Here is a 15,162-nt window from a genome sequence, read left to right on the forward strand (position 1 = left end):
CTCATCAATATTAACAGATCTGCTGAAAACACTCTTTATTTCATGACAATAGTTCCTGTTTTCACCTCATTTATTATGCTGATGTCTTCAGATCTCCTGTAAATTGACACTGTAAAGCTCATTTCATTGGTGTCAGCAGACTGAGGGGATTTGATGGTTACTATGTAGCCTATGTTTATTTCTGTTTATGCTTTTTTGAACTGTTTTTCTTACCATTATTTACATTCAGAATAATTTCATTACGTTATTGATATTCTTTTACCAATAAGTATAAAAAACAAACTCATTAACTGATATATTTTTTTTTAGTTTGGGCTGATCAGCTCCTCCCACTAAAATTTACCAAAATTGAAGCCCCTCCCATGTCAATCACATCATAAGTGAAGCTCCTCCCACAGCAATGAAATCATCAGTGAAGCTCCTCCCTCTGCAATTCTCCAATAAATGCTGCAAATTCCCATCACAGCTACAAGTGAAGACGAGCATCAGAGCATCAGGAAGAGCTGAAATCTGCAAAGACTGAGTTTATTAAAGAGGACAGTGAGAACATGAGTGATCCAGAACCCTGCAGAATGAAACACACTGAAGATCCTGAAGAACAAAGAGGTTGGTGTTTATTCTTCATTCATTCATGATGCACTCTAAAAAATAAAACATTGGGTCAACAAAAAAAAAAAAATATGTTAACGTTTTCCACTAGAATTTTTACGTTAAGACTGCTGGCAGAATTACATTAATTCAAAGCGATATTTTGAGTACGGTGAATTACCTTTTAGGTAATAAAATAAAACGCATTTCTAAGTAACATGAACTTAATAATTTTCAACATGAATGCAAGTAATTAAGTTGATCCAACATAATGTTTTAAGTTAGGTGAAGAAGTTTTTTGGCCACAATAAAACACATTTCTAAGTAACATGAACTTAATAATTAAGTTGATCTCTTCAAGAGTTAAGTTGAGCCCTTTTGATTTGATTTGAAGTTGATTACTCTTTTAAACATAGGCTACAATGTAACATTCATCTTTTAACCCTCTGGGCTTCTTCGTAAAATAGTCACACTTAGCTTCCTCCCGCCGAAAACGGGCGAAGCCTTAAAATTTTACTTTACTTTTTCCCAGGATAACCAATCAAATATATTTTTGTTCTATAATGTTTTCTGATTATTATTTAGAATTTTTTTAATTTTTTATGATACTTTGCATTAATTATATAATTTTTATGAGCTATTTTTTCCATTAGAATTAATATATATATTTTTATTTTATTTATTTTATTTTTCAATAAATGCAACATTTCACATCAAAATAGAGTGCAGGCCTAAAAAAAAAAAAAAATTCAAGTGAGAAGATCGCCATCTAGTGGCTTCAAAATGTATTAATTTGTGTCATGTCCTATAACCGCCTATAGGCGGCCTGTAGCTTTTTTATTTATTTATTTGACTTATTCCCATTCGGAAAGAAAAAAAAAATTATTACTACACTGAATGGAACAACACAAACATTTATTTAACATTTAACATTTATTAACTCCTAACGAGTGCTGAGTAATCCCTCTAAAACCGAGTGTACCGCCAGCAGGCGCCACCTAGCTGCGAAAATATTCTTTACCATATTTTTTAAAAATCTTGCCTTGATTAACACAAAGTTGATGTCATTTGAAAGCTTAGAGTCTGAACTTTACAGTGAATGTATCCACTTTGAAAAACTCTTAAGTATTGCTGAGTTATTTGCTGATAAATAGAATTTCTTTTTTTTCATAATCTATAAAATAATGTACTGCAATGTGTCAAAAACATCATACAGCTCATGAAACATTCTCAGATAATTGAAAATGGCACTTCATTTTTTACAACATATTATTACAATTAAAATGAGCCCAAAATTAACATAATCTATTGCTTTTATGACAAGATATTCTTCATGGAGAAAAAATTGCCCATGAGGGGGTGTCAAAGACTGTACAAAAAGGCTGTCTCTTTTCCAAATGCTGTAACTTTTGATTCCTTTATCCAAAAATTATTTTTTTTTATCCAGATGCAGCTAACATGTAGGGGGACTTCACTAAAAAAGAATTTTCCTCCTACCTTATTTCCTTCCTGAGTTATTCCATGACAAATAAGAAAGATATGCAAAATCATAATAAAAATTATATATATATATTGTCTTTTATCCGCTGTTTCTTGGCAGGACAATGTCCAAATGTAATGTAATTTATATTTTAAAAAAATTTAAAAAGAGTTCTTTCAAACGATACCTACCTTTTGACTCTCCTTGCTATAATTTTGGAGTTATTATGATTATATAATTTTTATATAGTTTGGGGCAAAATTTGCTGTTTCAGTCTTACCAGTTAATTTCTCTGTGTGTGTGTGTGTGTGTGTGTGTGTGTGTGTGTGTGTGTGTGTGTGGGTGTGTGTGTGTGTGGGGGAGTGTGTCTTATTTGCACTCTTGATGTTTTAGAGTGTCACCCCTTCATTGCTGTACACTTTTTTTCAGCACAGTGGCTGATCTGTAGCTTGTACCACCAAAAGTTTCTCTGAGTTTTCCTATTTTTTCGTATTTCCCATTCATTTCCTATGTCGCCCGTTTTCGGGCGGGAGGAAGCTAAGTGTGACTTTTTTTTTTTACGACCCTTTAACATATCAGAATCATCTCCTTGATTTTTTTGTGTGTTCATGTAGGTAATAAAACAAAAGTCACCAAGTTTCACCCCCATCCGATGAAGCAAAAAAATTAAACAATTCGAAACGTTCAAGTTTTCGCCCGTTTTCGGGCGAAGAAGCCCAGAGGGTTAATATATTTCCCTTTCAAAACATTTAAATGAACTGTATTACAATTACTGTCCTTTCTAATACAACGTAAAGCATACATTTTCTTAGAAATTAACTTGTGTGTACTTATCACTTCAAATCAAACATTCAAGTGAAATGTATGGTCACTACATTGTCATTGGACAGGCGCGCACACACTGTTAACAATATCATTGGCTGTGTGACAATCTGTCAATAAAAATCAGCTTTTTTGTTCTCCTCTAACACTTTTTTGTTCTCTTCCGATCTACATTGATCTCATAAATTGCCTCTGTGAAGTTTGAACACAGAAAACATTTAATCACTCGATGTTCGTTTTGTTCGTTTATTTAAAGGGTACATAACATGCACAGTTTCACCTAATCTCTTGAGTACCTATAGAGTAGTAGTGCATCCTTAATATCTCAAAAAAGTGTTTAGTTTTATTAAATTTATAAAAGAAAAATACAGCTTTCCGATTCTCTCCGGAAAAAGCCGAGGTCCTGGAGGCGGAGCTATAGGCAAGGCAAGGCAAGGCAAGGCAAGTTTATTTATATAGCACATTTCATACACAGTGGCAATTCAAAGTGCTTTACATAGAAGAAATTAAAATAATAAAAAGAATAAGAATAATTAAAACAGTACAGAAAATACAGTACAGTTCAAACAGTCGGACGAACATTGGCACAGTGCTCATTCATTAAATGCATAGCTAAACAGATGTGTTTTGACACATCTGTCAAACATAGACAGATAGAGTCAAGCGGTAGTGCTTGATTTCCAGCAAAAGACAGAAATCTGAGAGAAAATGCTCATATAAGGAGTTCCACTCTGATCTACGTCATTAGATCCACGATAAAAAATCACATCACACAGCCGAACAATCACAATCACAATCACACAGCCGAAACTTGTACCAACCCGGAAGTAAGATTTTCAGCACAGAAATTCTCCGTTATTCTTCCAAAATATTTTTTTAAACTTTGCCCATGTTTAACATGAGAATCCATCTCTTTAACACTGTAAACAACTCTGAATACATGAAACACCATGGTACCCCCCCCCCCTTTAAAGTGTGGTATATGCAGCTGAATGTGTGCAACGCTTTTCAGAGAAGATAAGGCAACGTTATTTTAGTACAATTCACACCCAGCGCAGCGGTAACTCAGGGAAAAAATCTCTGAATGCTTCACGTGAAACTTCGGTCTTCCGACCTATTACCACCGTGTCAATTCTCTATTGATTTTGTAATATCAATTTTGATTAACGTTAATTTGCGCGCGCGAGCGAGCGAGGGAGGGAAGGAGGGAGAGCAAGACAGTTTGAAGACTGTGAGAGTGCGCGCGTGCGGCCTGAGGTCTCTCTCTCTCTCTCTCTCTCTCTCTCTGCCTGTTCTCTCAGTAACATGCTCAGGCAATAAAACAATAAAATGAAATTTGGAAAACTAAAACGGAGTTCATAGGGCCCTACATAACTTCGACTGGTTTTGAGCAAAGTATCTAAACAAATAGTGTAGCTACGCAATCAGTGACAGGCTACAGCTACTAGCTAACTTTACCTCGGTACGCAGACTCCCAGCAAACACATTTCCATTGTGGCAACGTCTCTGGCACGTTGCGTTTCTGCTATGGCAACGTCGCTGTCTACGTGCTCGCAACATTGTAACAACGTAGAATTGTAAGACGCGACAGGGCTGTAGCAACGTTGTTGCGCGACATTCAGCAACTGAGAGACGACGTTTTTACAATATTTTTATATGGTGTATTTTGTTAAAAAAGTATATAGTTTTTATCGTTTATTGTTTATCTATATTATTATTATTTAATGGGGCTATCAACACCTGCAAGTGTAGCCTACACTTTGAAGAGTAAAAATGACAGAAGGTTTCGTTAATTCAACTTTATTAAAACTGCATATAATCAAATTGCACTTCCAAGTCATAGCCTACATTTGTGAAAAAAATAAGAAAAAAAAGAAATAAACGAATATTCAAATTTATTTTAAGTATAATAAATAAAACATAAAAAGCAAAGGCAGATCAGAACATTTAATGAACAAAACCGGGTCTGTATGACAGACAGTAGCCGAGTAGGTGTCACCGGGGAAACATATCCACAAATCCAGAGGAGCAAAGAAACGAATGAGACTAAATAGCGGAAAAATCAAACGAAAAACTAAACAGTGCGAGCGATGCTATTAATCACATTAGAAATTAAAGCTGTAGGTTGTGTTTGATAGCTGAGGTAGGCTAAACGCAATACTCGAGTATCCTGGCTCGATGAATGAGAACACAATGAGCCCAACAACAGGTGGTTGGAATTTAAAAGGCTGATTTTCCCGCTTCAGGGCAGTGACGAGTACATTATGTAGTCCAGTGGTTGTCAAGATACCCTATAGGCTCAACCTTAAGCAATGGCCCTGAACGGTGGTTTAATGTCAACATTGTGACAACGCTGTAACAACCTTCACTACACAACGTAGTTATAGCAACCTTTTGGCCATGTTGTTAAAACGTTGTTAGAAGGTTGGCTACGTTGTGCCAACGTTCTGTGTTTGCTGAGCTAGGCCTAACATATACTATCAACACAGCTCAAATTTCAGAGTAAGGACTTCCAGATTTCGGTATTCGGTTACAGTAGGCTATCATCAACAAAATCCTGAGCGAATGTGAATATGTGTAAGCATAAAATGACTTACCATTCACCACATTCCGCTTCAGCGAGTTTCAGCTGTGGCCACACTCGTCTAAACATGCGCAAGGAAACTAGGGGCCGTTTATACGTCATCAAATTGTTTTTTACATTAACAGAACTTAAAATTAAATACATTTTTGATTAACAGAAAATGTTAAACTCTAACAAGTCATGATAGCATATTTAATCAATAGGCATAATTTGTGTGTCATCCCATCTCAATAAATAGCAATTACAAGTAAAAAGTCTAACAGTATTTTAGAACTTGATTTTTTTAGTTCACAACAATATATATATATATATATATATATATATTTAAGACATTAAAATACATAAAAGTTTCGGTGCATAGGACGACCTATATCCACGATCGCTCTCCATGGTTCTGACCAAAGAAGAGCGCTTTGGAATCTCCATTACGCATCATACCTGGGCTGCATTTTCCGATAACGTTACTCTTAGCGCGCTACGAAGACTCTTAAGATATAACTTAACTAAAGGTATACTACCACTAAAGGTATACCATTGCTAGGCGTCTTCAGGGCTATCATCCACTCGCGAGGCAGAGGCGCTGAGAGGCAGAGGCGCTGGCGCCCTCCTGCGGCGCTGTTTTTGGTAAAACATTATTTTGACAACTTCATTAAGTTTTGTTTTGTAGAAAACTCTTTTTAAAAGATTTTCGTTTTGTATAAATTGTATCTTAATTTTGATCAATGTTTTATCAACAAATTGCCCGTATTTATTAAATAAGAAGCAAATATATAGCAGGCAATGTAATAAGGCGCCATGCAGCACAACTTGCATTTTACGTGAACTGGAGGGCGCCGAAACTCAGCTTGTGCCTCACAGATTTGAGAAATATTGACTATCTATTAAAGCTTGAAATGTCTACTTTTAAACTAAAATATTCAAACCATAATAGGCTATTCAAAATAAATAGGCTACTCTCTGATTATCCATATGAAATGTGCATTTCTCTTTGCAGCGACACAGAAAACACCAGTTTATTACTAAACAAATAAATGTCTCCTTGCTAATTTAGACACATTCATAATCATTACTTTAACCGGTTCTTTGTGGCAAGCTTTATGCGTGCATGCGGTCATAACGCTTATTATTCTGTACCAGCCTATTTAAGTAGCCTAATTAAATTAATATAAAGGGGCGATTTGTCCACAAATGGCTTAAATGAACAACTACAAGTCGACTAGAAAAAAAAATTAGTCGAAGGCAGCCCTTATTCCACATGTTTCCGAACCAGCAGGCCATTCTGGATTGAGCGAGCGACCCTGCGGAGAGTGAGCGGAGCGGGGTATTCAGAAATGCGCTCTCCGCTCACGAGCTCTGATCGGAAACAAACTCGAACCACTGTCTGCTGAACTTGCGCAGAAACATCAAAATAGACATAGCCAGCTTTTTAAAAACTAAACATTTAGACTATTTTAGTGCACTGAATTTATTTTAAAAAATACGGAACAAAGTGCGTTCCGTATCAGTTCAATACGGAACAAGACTTTTATGTGTCAAATACGGAACGATTCCGTATTATACGGAACGGTTGGCAACCCTACTGTCACCTCGCCTTAAGTACTAGATCAGGGGCCATATTCACAAAGCATTTTATCTTACCACTAGGAGTACTCCTAAATCGCAGTAAAAGATTTTAGCTAGGAGTTTTCTCTTAAAAGTTATTCACAACGCCTTTCAGACCTACTCTTAGTATAGAAAAATGACAACTCCTAAATTAAGAGTGAGTCTTCGTTGCTATGGATGACGTCATTACTCATGCACGAGCTTGACTGGAGTGACCACCTTGATAACGCGGGAATGATTCCAAACACCTCCCCTATGATGATGAGTGACAAGTCTGAGAATGCGTGCGCTACACAAGTATTGCGAAGGACGGAAGATGATGAATAACTGAATAAATAGCCTAAATGAATAAAGAGTAAGGCAAAACAAATAGCCTAGTAGCCTAATGAAACATATGGATTGATGCAATATATTTGCAATATTATTGAATTAATCTGTCACTATATGCCTCTGCCTAAGAGAAGAACATTTTAATTTGATTCACAATGAAACATTACAATTAGTTTACATGCAATGAGTAGCCTAGTTTCGGTTGTTGTTGGTGGCGTTATTGCATCTCTAGTTATGCCTACAATGCAAAATTGTTCCCTCGCGATTGGAAGCTCCTGTAGCCGCCGCGTACGCATTTCAAAACATCGCAACGTGAAATGCCACAAAAAGCGGTTTGTGAATAGGTCTTAGTGAGTTAGGAGTCCCCTCGACTTCTTTTTTGTCATAGAATTTTTATTGTTGCAAACTGCATTTTTACATTTTATACCACCCCACCCGCCATAAACAACCCTACCCAGCCCCAACAAAGCAATCCCCAATCTGATAAACAGGACATCTGAAGATCAAAAAAAAATAAAAAAATAATAATAATAATAATAAAAAAATAATAATAATAAAAAATAATAATAATAATAATAAAAATAAAAATTAAAAAAAATAAAATACATATGTGCATACATTAATGTATATCTACATACAGGCAAAGATACATACAAAACTGAGATGACACATATATAAACCCCCATTCAATCCACGTCTAAGGTTGGTAAGTCATTAAAGAATGTAATAAATTTTTGCCATTTTTTGCCAAAAGAATCTCCCCTACCTCTGATATTGTACTTAATTTTTCAAGTTTCAAAAAAAAGACCAAATCTTTGAGCCAAACTGAAATAGAAGGGGGTTGTGGGGAGGTCCAAGATAACAGTATTCTGCGCCTAGCGAGGAGAGATGCGAAAGCTACGGCATCGGCCTGTCTACGGCTTAAAGGCTGACACCGAGAAGGAACTCCAAAGGTTGCAATCAAAAGGCAAACCGCTAACTTGACCCCTAGGACATCAGAAACTATTTTAAAGAAAGAATTCCAAAAGTTTTGTAACTTGGGACACAATACAAACATATGGCTGAGGTTACATGGTGAAAGTTTACATTTATCACACAAATCTGAAACATTGGGATACATTTTAGAAAGTTTTGTCTTCGAAAGATGAGCTCTATGAATAGTTTTAAATTGTATAAAACTAAGCCTAGCACACGAAGTAGTGGTACGTACATTGTCTAATACTCTACTCCAGTAGTCATCTTCAAACTCTAATTCAAGTTCCTCTTCCCAAGCCCTGATAGTTTTGATGTTGTGAGCATTATCTTTTGACAAGATAATTGCATATATCTTTGAGATAATCCCCCCCATGTGAGGATTCAGTTTAAAAGCCTCTTCCCATGTAGACTTTGTAGGCAGAGAGGGAAACCCGGAGAACAGAGAGGAAGCACAGTGCCTAATTTGAAAATAACGAAATAGGTGAGAAGGAAGCAAATTAAAAGATGAAGATAATTCAGAAAAACTTGCGAACACATCATTAATGAAAAGATCTTCAAAGCATTTCAGACCTTTCTTTTCCCAAAGAGAGTATCCCTCGACTTCTTTTAAGCTGTCCCAGGCTTAGGTGCTACTTTTAGAGCTAAAATGCTTCGTGAATTAGTTACGAGTGACACGCCCGTTATTTTTAGGAGTTGCTCCTAAATTTTCCAGTTAGGAGCTACTTTTAGCCTTAAAATTCTTTGTGAATACGGCCCCTGAACAAAAGGGGTTATACAAATGTTGTTTAGAGTTGTTTGGGCCAATCCATGTACCCCAGGGGGTAGCACCTGGTTTCAGGAGATATCGTAAAGAGATATCAGCCAGAGAGGAGAAACAGGATTCTCCTAAGTTCTCAATCTTTTGCTGCAATGAAATTAAGACCATTTTACCAATCACACTGCGACACTTAAATATGATACCAGACATGAAAAGGAAAAAAACAACATATTCACAAGATACATCATATGCGATATATAGACAATCTTAATGAACTTTCAGTGCCTTGAGGAAGGAGAGGGGGGATGAGTTGAAGTCAAACAAGGGGACAAGGAGATAAGTTTGGGCAGGAAGAGGTTCTGTGCTCTGTCTTTGCTATCTGCTGTCCAGGGTGCATTTTATGGCTTTATTGCAGGATGAGATTTGTTTTAGCAGGAAAATCAGTTCTTACACTAATACTTTATTAAAATCATTCAAACATTAATGTACCGTGAACTGACATGAACAAACAATGAACAGCTGTATTTTTATTAACTAATGTTACAGTAACTAATGAACCTTATTGTAAAGTGTTACCAATATGGCAGTATTGTATATTTTAATGTTAATATCATGTTAGATAATTGTTTCATTTATCAAAAATTTGTAATAGTTCTTGCTAAAGAAACATGGGATTCGTGCCTTAGATACATTTACCTTATTCGTGGACAGTTTCAAGGACATATAATCAATTTATAAAAAGGCATCAAATTATCATAATATTTTATAACAGTTGTCTACTTTCTACTATTACATCAGGGCTCACTTTCATGTCCTTTCACTTTATATTTCTCTCTTTGAATTATTTTGATGTACTGAACATTAAATTTAATATTTTTTTCTTTGATTTCAGACCTGATGGAAGAGAGCGAGGAGAGTGAAGAACTGAGTGAAGTGGAGGAGGAACTTCATGTCAAACCTGGAGAAAAAACTTTGAGTCGCTCAAAGACTAAAAAGACATTTTTAAAGATTAGAAGAGCCAAGAAATCTTTCACCTGCACTCAGTGTGGAAAGAGTTACACACGCAAGCGTAATCTTGATGCTCACATGAGGATCCACACCGGAGAGAAGCCGTTCACATGTGATCGGTGTGGAAAGAGATTCTCATGTAAACAAAATCTTGCGCGTCACATGAAGATCCACACCGGAGAGAAACCATTCTCATGTGATCGGTGTGGAAAAGCATTTCTCTGTTCATCAAAGCTGAAGATACACCTGACAGTTCATACGAAGGAGAAGCCACATTCATGTTCTGTGTGTGGAAAGAGTTTTTCATTGCGGCAACATTTACAAAGACATCAGAAAAGACACACTGGTGTGAGAGAGTACATGTGCTTTGAGTGTGAGAAGACTTTTATTACAGCGAGCGATTTAAAACTGCACCAGAGAATTCACACTGGAGAAAAACCTTACAAGTGTTCACACTGTGACAAGAGATTCAATCATTTAATAAGTCTGAAAACCCATGAGATGATCCACACTGGAGAAAAACCTTACAAGTGTTCACACTGTGACAAGAGATTCAATCGATCATCAAATCTGAAAACACATGAGAGGATCCACACTGGAGAGAAGTCACTTGCATGTGATCAGTGTGGAAAGAGTTTCTCTTTTAAAAGTAACCTGAAGATACACATGATGATCCACACTGGAGAGAAGCCGCATGTATGCCATCAGTGTGGAAACAATTTCATATGCAAACATGATCTTGATGTTCACATGAGAGTTCACACCGGAGAGAAGCCGTATGCATGTGATCAGTGTGGGAAAAGTTTCAGTCGATCTTCACACCTTAAGGTTCACATGAGGATCCACACCGGAGAGAAGCCGTTCTCATGTGATCAATGCGGCAAACCATTTATATGTGCATCAGAGCTGAAGAGACACCTGACAGTTCATACGAAGGAGAAGCCACATTCATGTTCTGTGTGTGGAAAGAGTTTTTCACAGCTGCAAACTTTACATACACATCAGAAAAGACACACTGGTGTGAGAGAGTACATGTGCTTTGAGTGTGAGAAGACTTTTATTACAGCGAACGATTTAAAACTGCACCAGAGAATTCACACTGGAGAAAAACCTTACAAGTGTTCACACTGTGACAAGAGATTCAGTCAGTCATCACATCTAAAAACACATGAGAGGATCCACACTGGAGAAAAACATTACAAGTGTTCACACTGTGAAAAGAGATTCATTTGTTCATCAGATCATAAAAAACATGAGAGGATCCACACTGGAGAAAAACCTTACAAGTGTTCACGCTGTGAAAAGAGATTCACTGTGTTATCATCTTTGAAAAAACATGAGATGATCCACAGCAGAGAGAAGCCGCACACGTGTGATCAGTGTGGAGAGAGTTTCTCTTTTAAAACTCCCCTGAAGAGACACATGAAGATCCATGCAGTGGAGAAACCACATAAACCCAGTCTGAGATCACGGTGAGTAGTTTATTTTCATGTTCTAAACAGCAATATATAGTAATATACACCTAGGATGACTTGAGGGTGAGTAAATCATGGGCACTGATTTGGAAGCCAGGAGAAACATTGAGCCTTGAACAAACAAGTTCATGAAGTTTTAAATTATAAGGCTTTTAAAAGTCCATCACCAATATTCCCTGTGGATTTAATGTAGTAATGCTAACTGTAACCATGGTATTGTGGCAGAAATAGACAAATGTAGCGCTTATACCTGTATTTATTTCCTGTTTTCGGTCGAAGTCCATAGTAGTCAATTGTCGAGTTCACGCCTGTGATATAGGTAACTAACTGCATGAACTCGACAATCGACTACTGTGGACTTCACATCTACTGCAGTCAGATTCAAATACAGGTATGTGCGCTGGCTGAAATAACATCACTTTTAGTCATATCTTTCACATCTACTGCAGTCAGATTCACACGTGTTCACTCTGAAGGAATCATCTAACATGGATGTGCACTTGTAATGACACATCAAGGATGTTAAGAGGCTAAAAGCAGGTTTAAAGCTTGCCCCATTGAAGTCAACAGGGTGCAAATTTTAAAAAGAGGATAACACGGTGTAGGCAACACCAATTTTTGTCGTTGTTCTCTGTACTGACAGCACTCAAATTTACAAAAAAAAATTGTGTATGTGTGTGTTTTGTCCCACATGGAAATAACCTATATAAACATATGTTTTAATACAGGTTTAAATATGGGTTTTTAATATATGTGGCATATATAAAATTGTCCGTTTTCCTATATTATATGCACCTACACTGTAAAAAATTTCTAACCCTCCCAAATCAAAAATTTCAAGTGACCGATAACATCTAAATTAAATTTACAGATTTTCACTTGGGCCAATTGAAAAATTTAGTTGTTATCGGTCACTTGAAATTTTTGATTTGGGAGGGTTAGAAATTTTTTACAGTGTATATGTTCCCCTATATATGCACCTATATGTTCACCTATATATGTACCTATATTTTCACCTATATGTTTACCTATATATTAGTCAAATTATTAAAATCCATAGCTACTAGGCCTACACTGAAAAAAAAAAAAAAAAATCCGGTATACAATCGGTAAATCTCTGGCAGCAAAGTTTCCAGACGGATTCTGTTAAAATACAGCAAATAACCATTTCACAAAATTACAGGCAAAAACCGTGAAAATACAGAATTGGCTTTACAGTCAAAATGAATTAAATTACAGTACATTACTGTTGATAATGGCTTATTAAACCGTGGAAAAACGGATAAATGATGTCAAATTACATTAAAAAAAATTTAACTTTCAAGTTAAACTGTAAATTTAGGGTTTTATAAAGTTATTTTATAATAATGCTATCTACAGTAATTATCTTTTAATAATTCAATACAGGTCTACTGTAGCCTATGTAGGGTAGGCTACTGTATGTACAAATACTATTATTTAACCTTAAAAAAACCTCACATTAACCCCCACATGCTTACTAATCTGTAAGGAAAACATATTAAATAGATGCAGATTTCTGCAGTTATACCTTCTTTTCTTTGTTTTCTAATTTCACAGAAAAAATCTGTAAAATATTACTTTGTAAAAATACAGACAAGTTCCTTTTAAAAAACGTAAAATATATGTAAAACCAAAATACAAGCAATTACCTGTATTTAATAGTGGATCTTTAAATTACAGCAAATATCTGTAAAATAACAGGCATTCACTGTATAATGACAAAACGGTAAAATTCTGTAAAAAAAATACAGACCATTAGCCTACCTGTAATATTACACTTTTTTTTACAGTGTAGACAACATAAATAAAACCCCAAAATGTAGAAATTTACATTATTTATTTACTTAAGAACAATCAAATAGTACAAGAACAAAAATAAGACAAAAAACTGAACAGAAAAAAAAAAAAAAAAATTATCTTTTTGATCTTCTCAGCTCCGTGAGCTTCGAATTGATAGATGTGCCTATCAGAGCTAGGCATCATGTATGACAGTTGCCAAAGTGTGATATGAGCTACAGAATGACCAAGCTGCCATGAGCTATATATAGGAGACATATCTTGTATGTAAATATAGGGCTTATATGTGGATATAAAGAAGCAAAACAGGAGACATATATGGCCTGTATGCACATATATGCACCTCAATTTTGCCTATATGTGGCATATATATGCATATATGCAGCATATATATATATATATATATATATATATATATATATATATATATATATATATATATATATATATATATATTATCATATATGTGCATATATGCTGTATATATGCAGCATATACTGTATGTGCATATAAACTGCATATAGGTTTCATATATGTATCCTCATATAGGTTTTTTCTATGTGGGGTAATGTATGATTTCATTTCTGTCAAGATGCTGGTGAAAATACTTGTTCTTCAGTGATTTTCCTGGTAAAAAAAAAGGTTAATAAGTGGAATTCCACAAAGGGAACACCGCATCAGAGTAAACATCACATGCATCTGAACAACGTGTTAAACTGTATGCTTAAGAGTTTATTTGAAGCGCTGAATATGAAGCATTTTCATGTTTAGGAAAACTTGGCTTGTTTCAGCACTAGGTGATTTATGTTAGTTTTGTTTGTTGTGTTGTTGTGGCTTCAACAAAACCTGATCATCTTAAAGGAGAACTTGGTAACTTTTTTAACTTGAAATTATTTGGATGGTTAAACAACCTGTTCTGGTGATACTGGTGACTTTCCCCGCTCCCCCCAGCGTTCCCAGGCGGAAAACCAACCTTGCAACTTGGGGACTACCGTCCCGGCAAGATAGAAGTTGGAAGTCTCGTGAGAAGAGAGAACGAGAACGAGAACGAGCTCGAAACACGAATTGCTTTACGGAAATATACAGTTGGCTTGCTCCGATCAAAACAAACGCACATGAGCAGCGGTAGAGAGGGGGAGGAGGCCGCCGCAAGTGAGTTTTTTACGACCGTGTTGTGAAATATACACCCCCCCACAGCTGTAGGGGGAGCTCGTGGGGAAAACATGCGACAGCAAAAGGAAAAATCAGCGAAGAAGTGACTAGAGTTCGCTAGAGTTGCCGAGTTCTCCTTTAAATTACATGATCAAGGTCACTATATTTTTTTCAACAAGTGATTAGCCTTAGTACTTAGTTCAGAGTCTGAAATATTGATTATTCCTCTCTCATGATTGTAAGAAATGAAACTTGTTTGTTTTTAGCAGAACTGCCAGAAATCATCTGGAAGGAGAGGACGGAGAGAACGCCAGTGATCCAGAACCTGCAGAATGAAACATCAAGATACTGAAGAACAAAGAGGTTGGTGTTTATTCTTGATTCCTCATTCATTCTTCATGATGGAGAACATGCTGATGCTCACCAGATTTACATTGTTTCATGACCAAACTAGTTATTTATGACACAAATCATCTTCATGACATTAAAATAGATCATAATCGTGCACAGCAGTTGTTGACCAGATTTGATGAGATTAAAATGACTGTTGAACTCATCAGTGATCTTGACT

General features: G+C 36.0%; 1 protein-coding gene across 1 annotated transcript; it reads left to right on the forward strand.

Annotated features, from left to right (window-relative positions):
* Positions 1 to 468: 468 nt before the first annotated feature.
* On the forward strand, positions 469 to 11,622 carry LOC311304211 (uncharacterized protein; the record flags this gene model as incomplete). Its single annotated transcript, XM_084431104.1, has 2 exons — positions 469 to 606; positions 10,031 to 11,622. The coding sequence occupies exons 1-2, from the start codon at positions 549 to 551 to the stop codon at positions 11,620 to 11,622; spliced, it is 1,650 nt and encodes a 549-aa protein (XP_084287230.1). The 5' UTR covers positions 469 to 548.
* Positions 11,623 to 15,162: the final 3,540 nt, after the last annotated feature.

Source organism: Rutilus rutilus, assembly GCF_951802725.1.
Source record: "Rutilus rutilus genome assembly, chromosome: 1".
In the NCBI taxonomy this organism is placed as follows: domain Eukaryota; kingdom Metazoa; phylum Chordata; class Actinopteri; order Cypriniformes; family Leuciscidae; genus Rutilus; species Rutilus rutilus.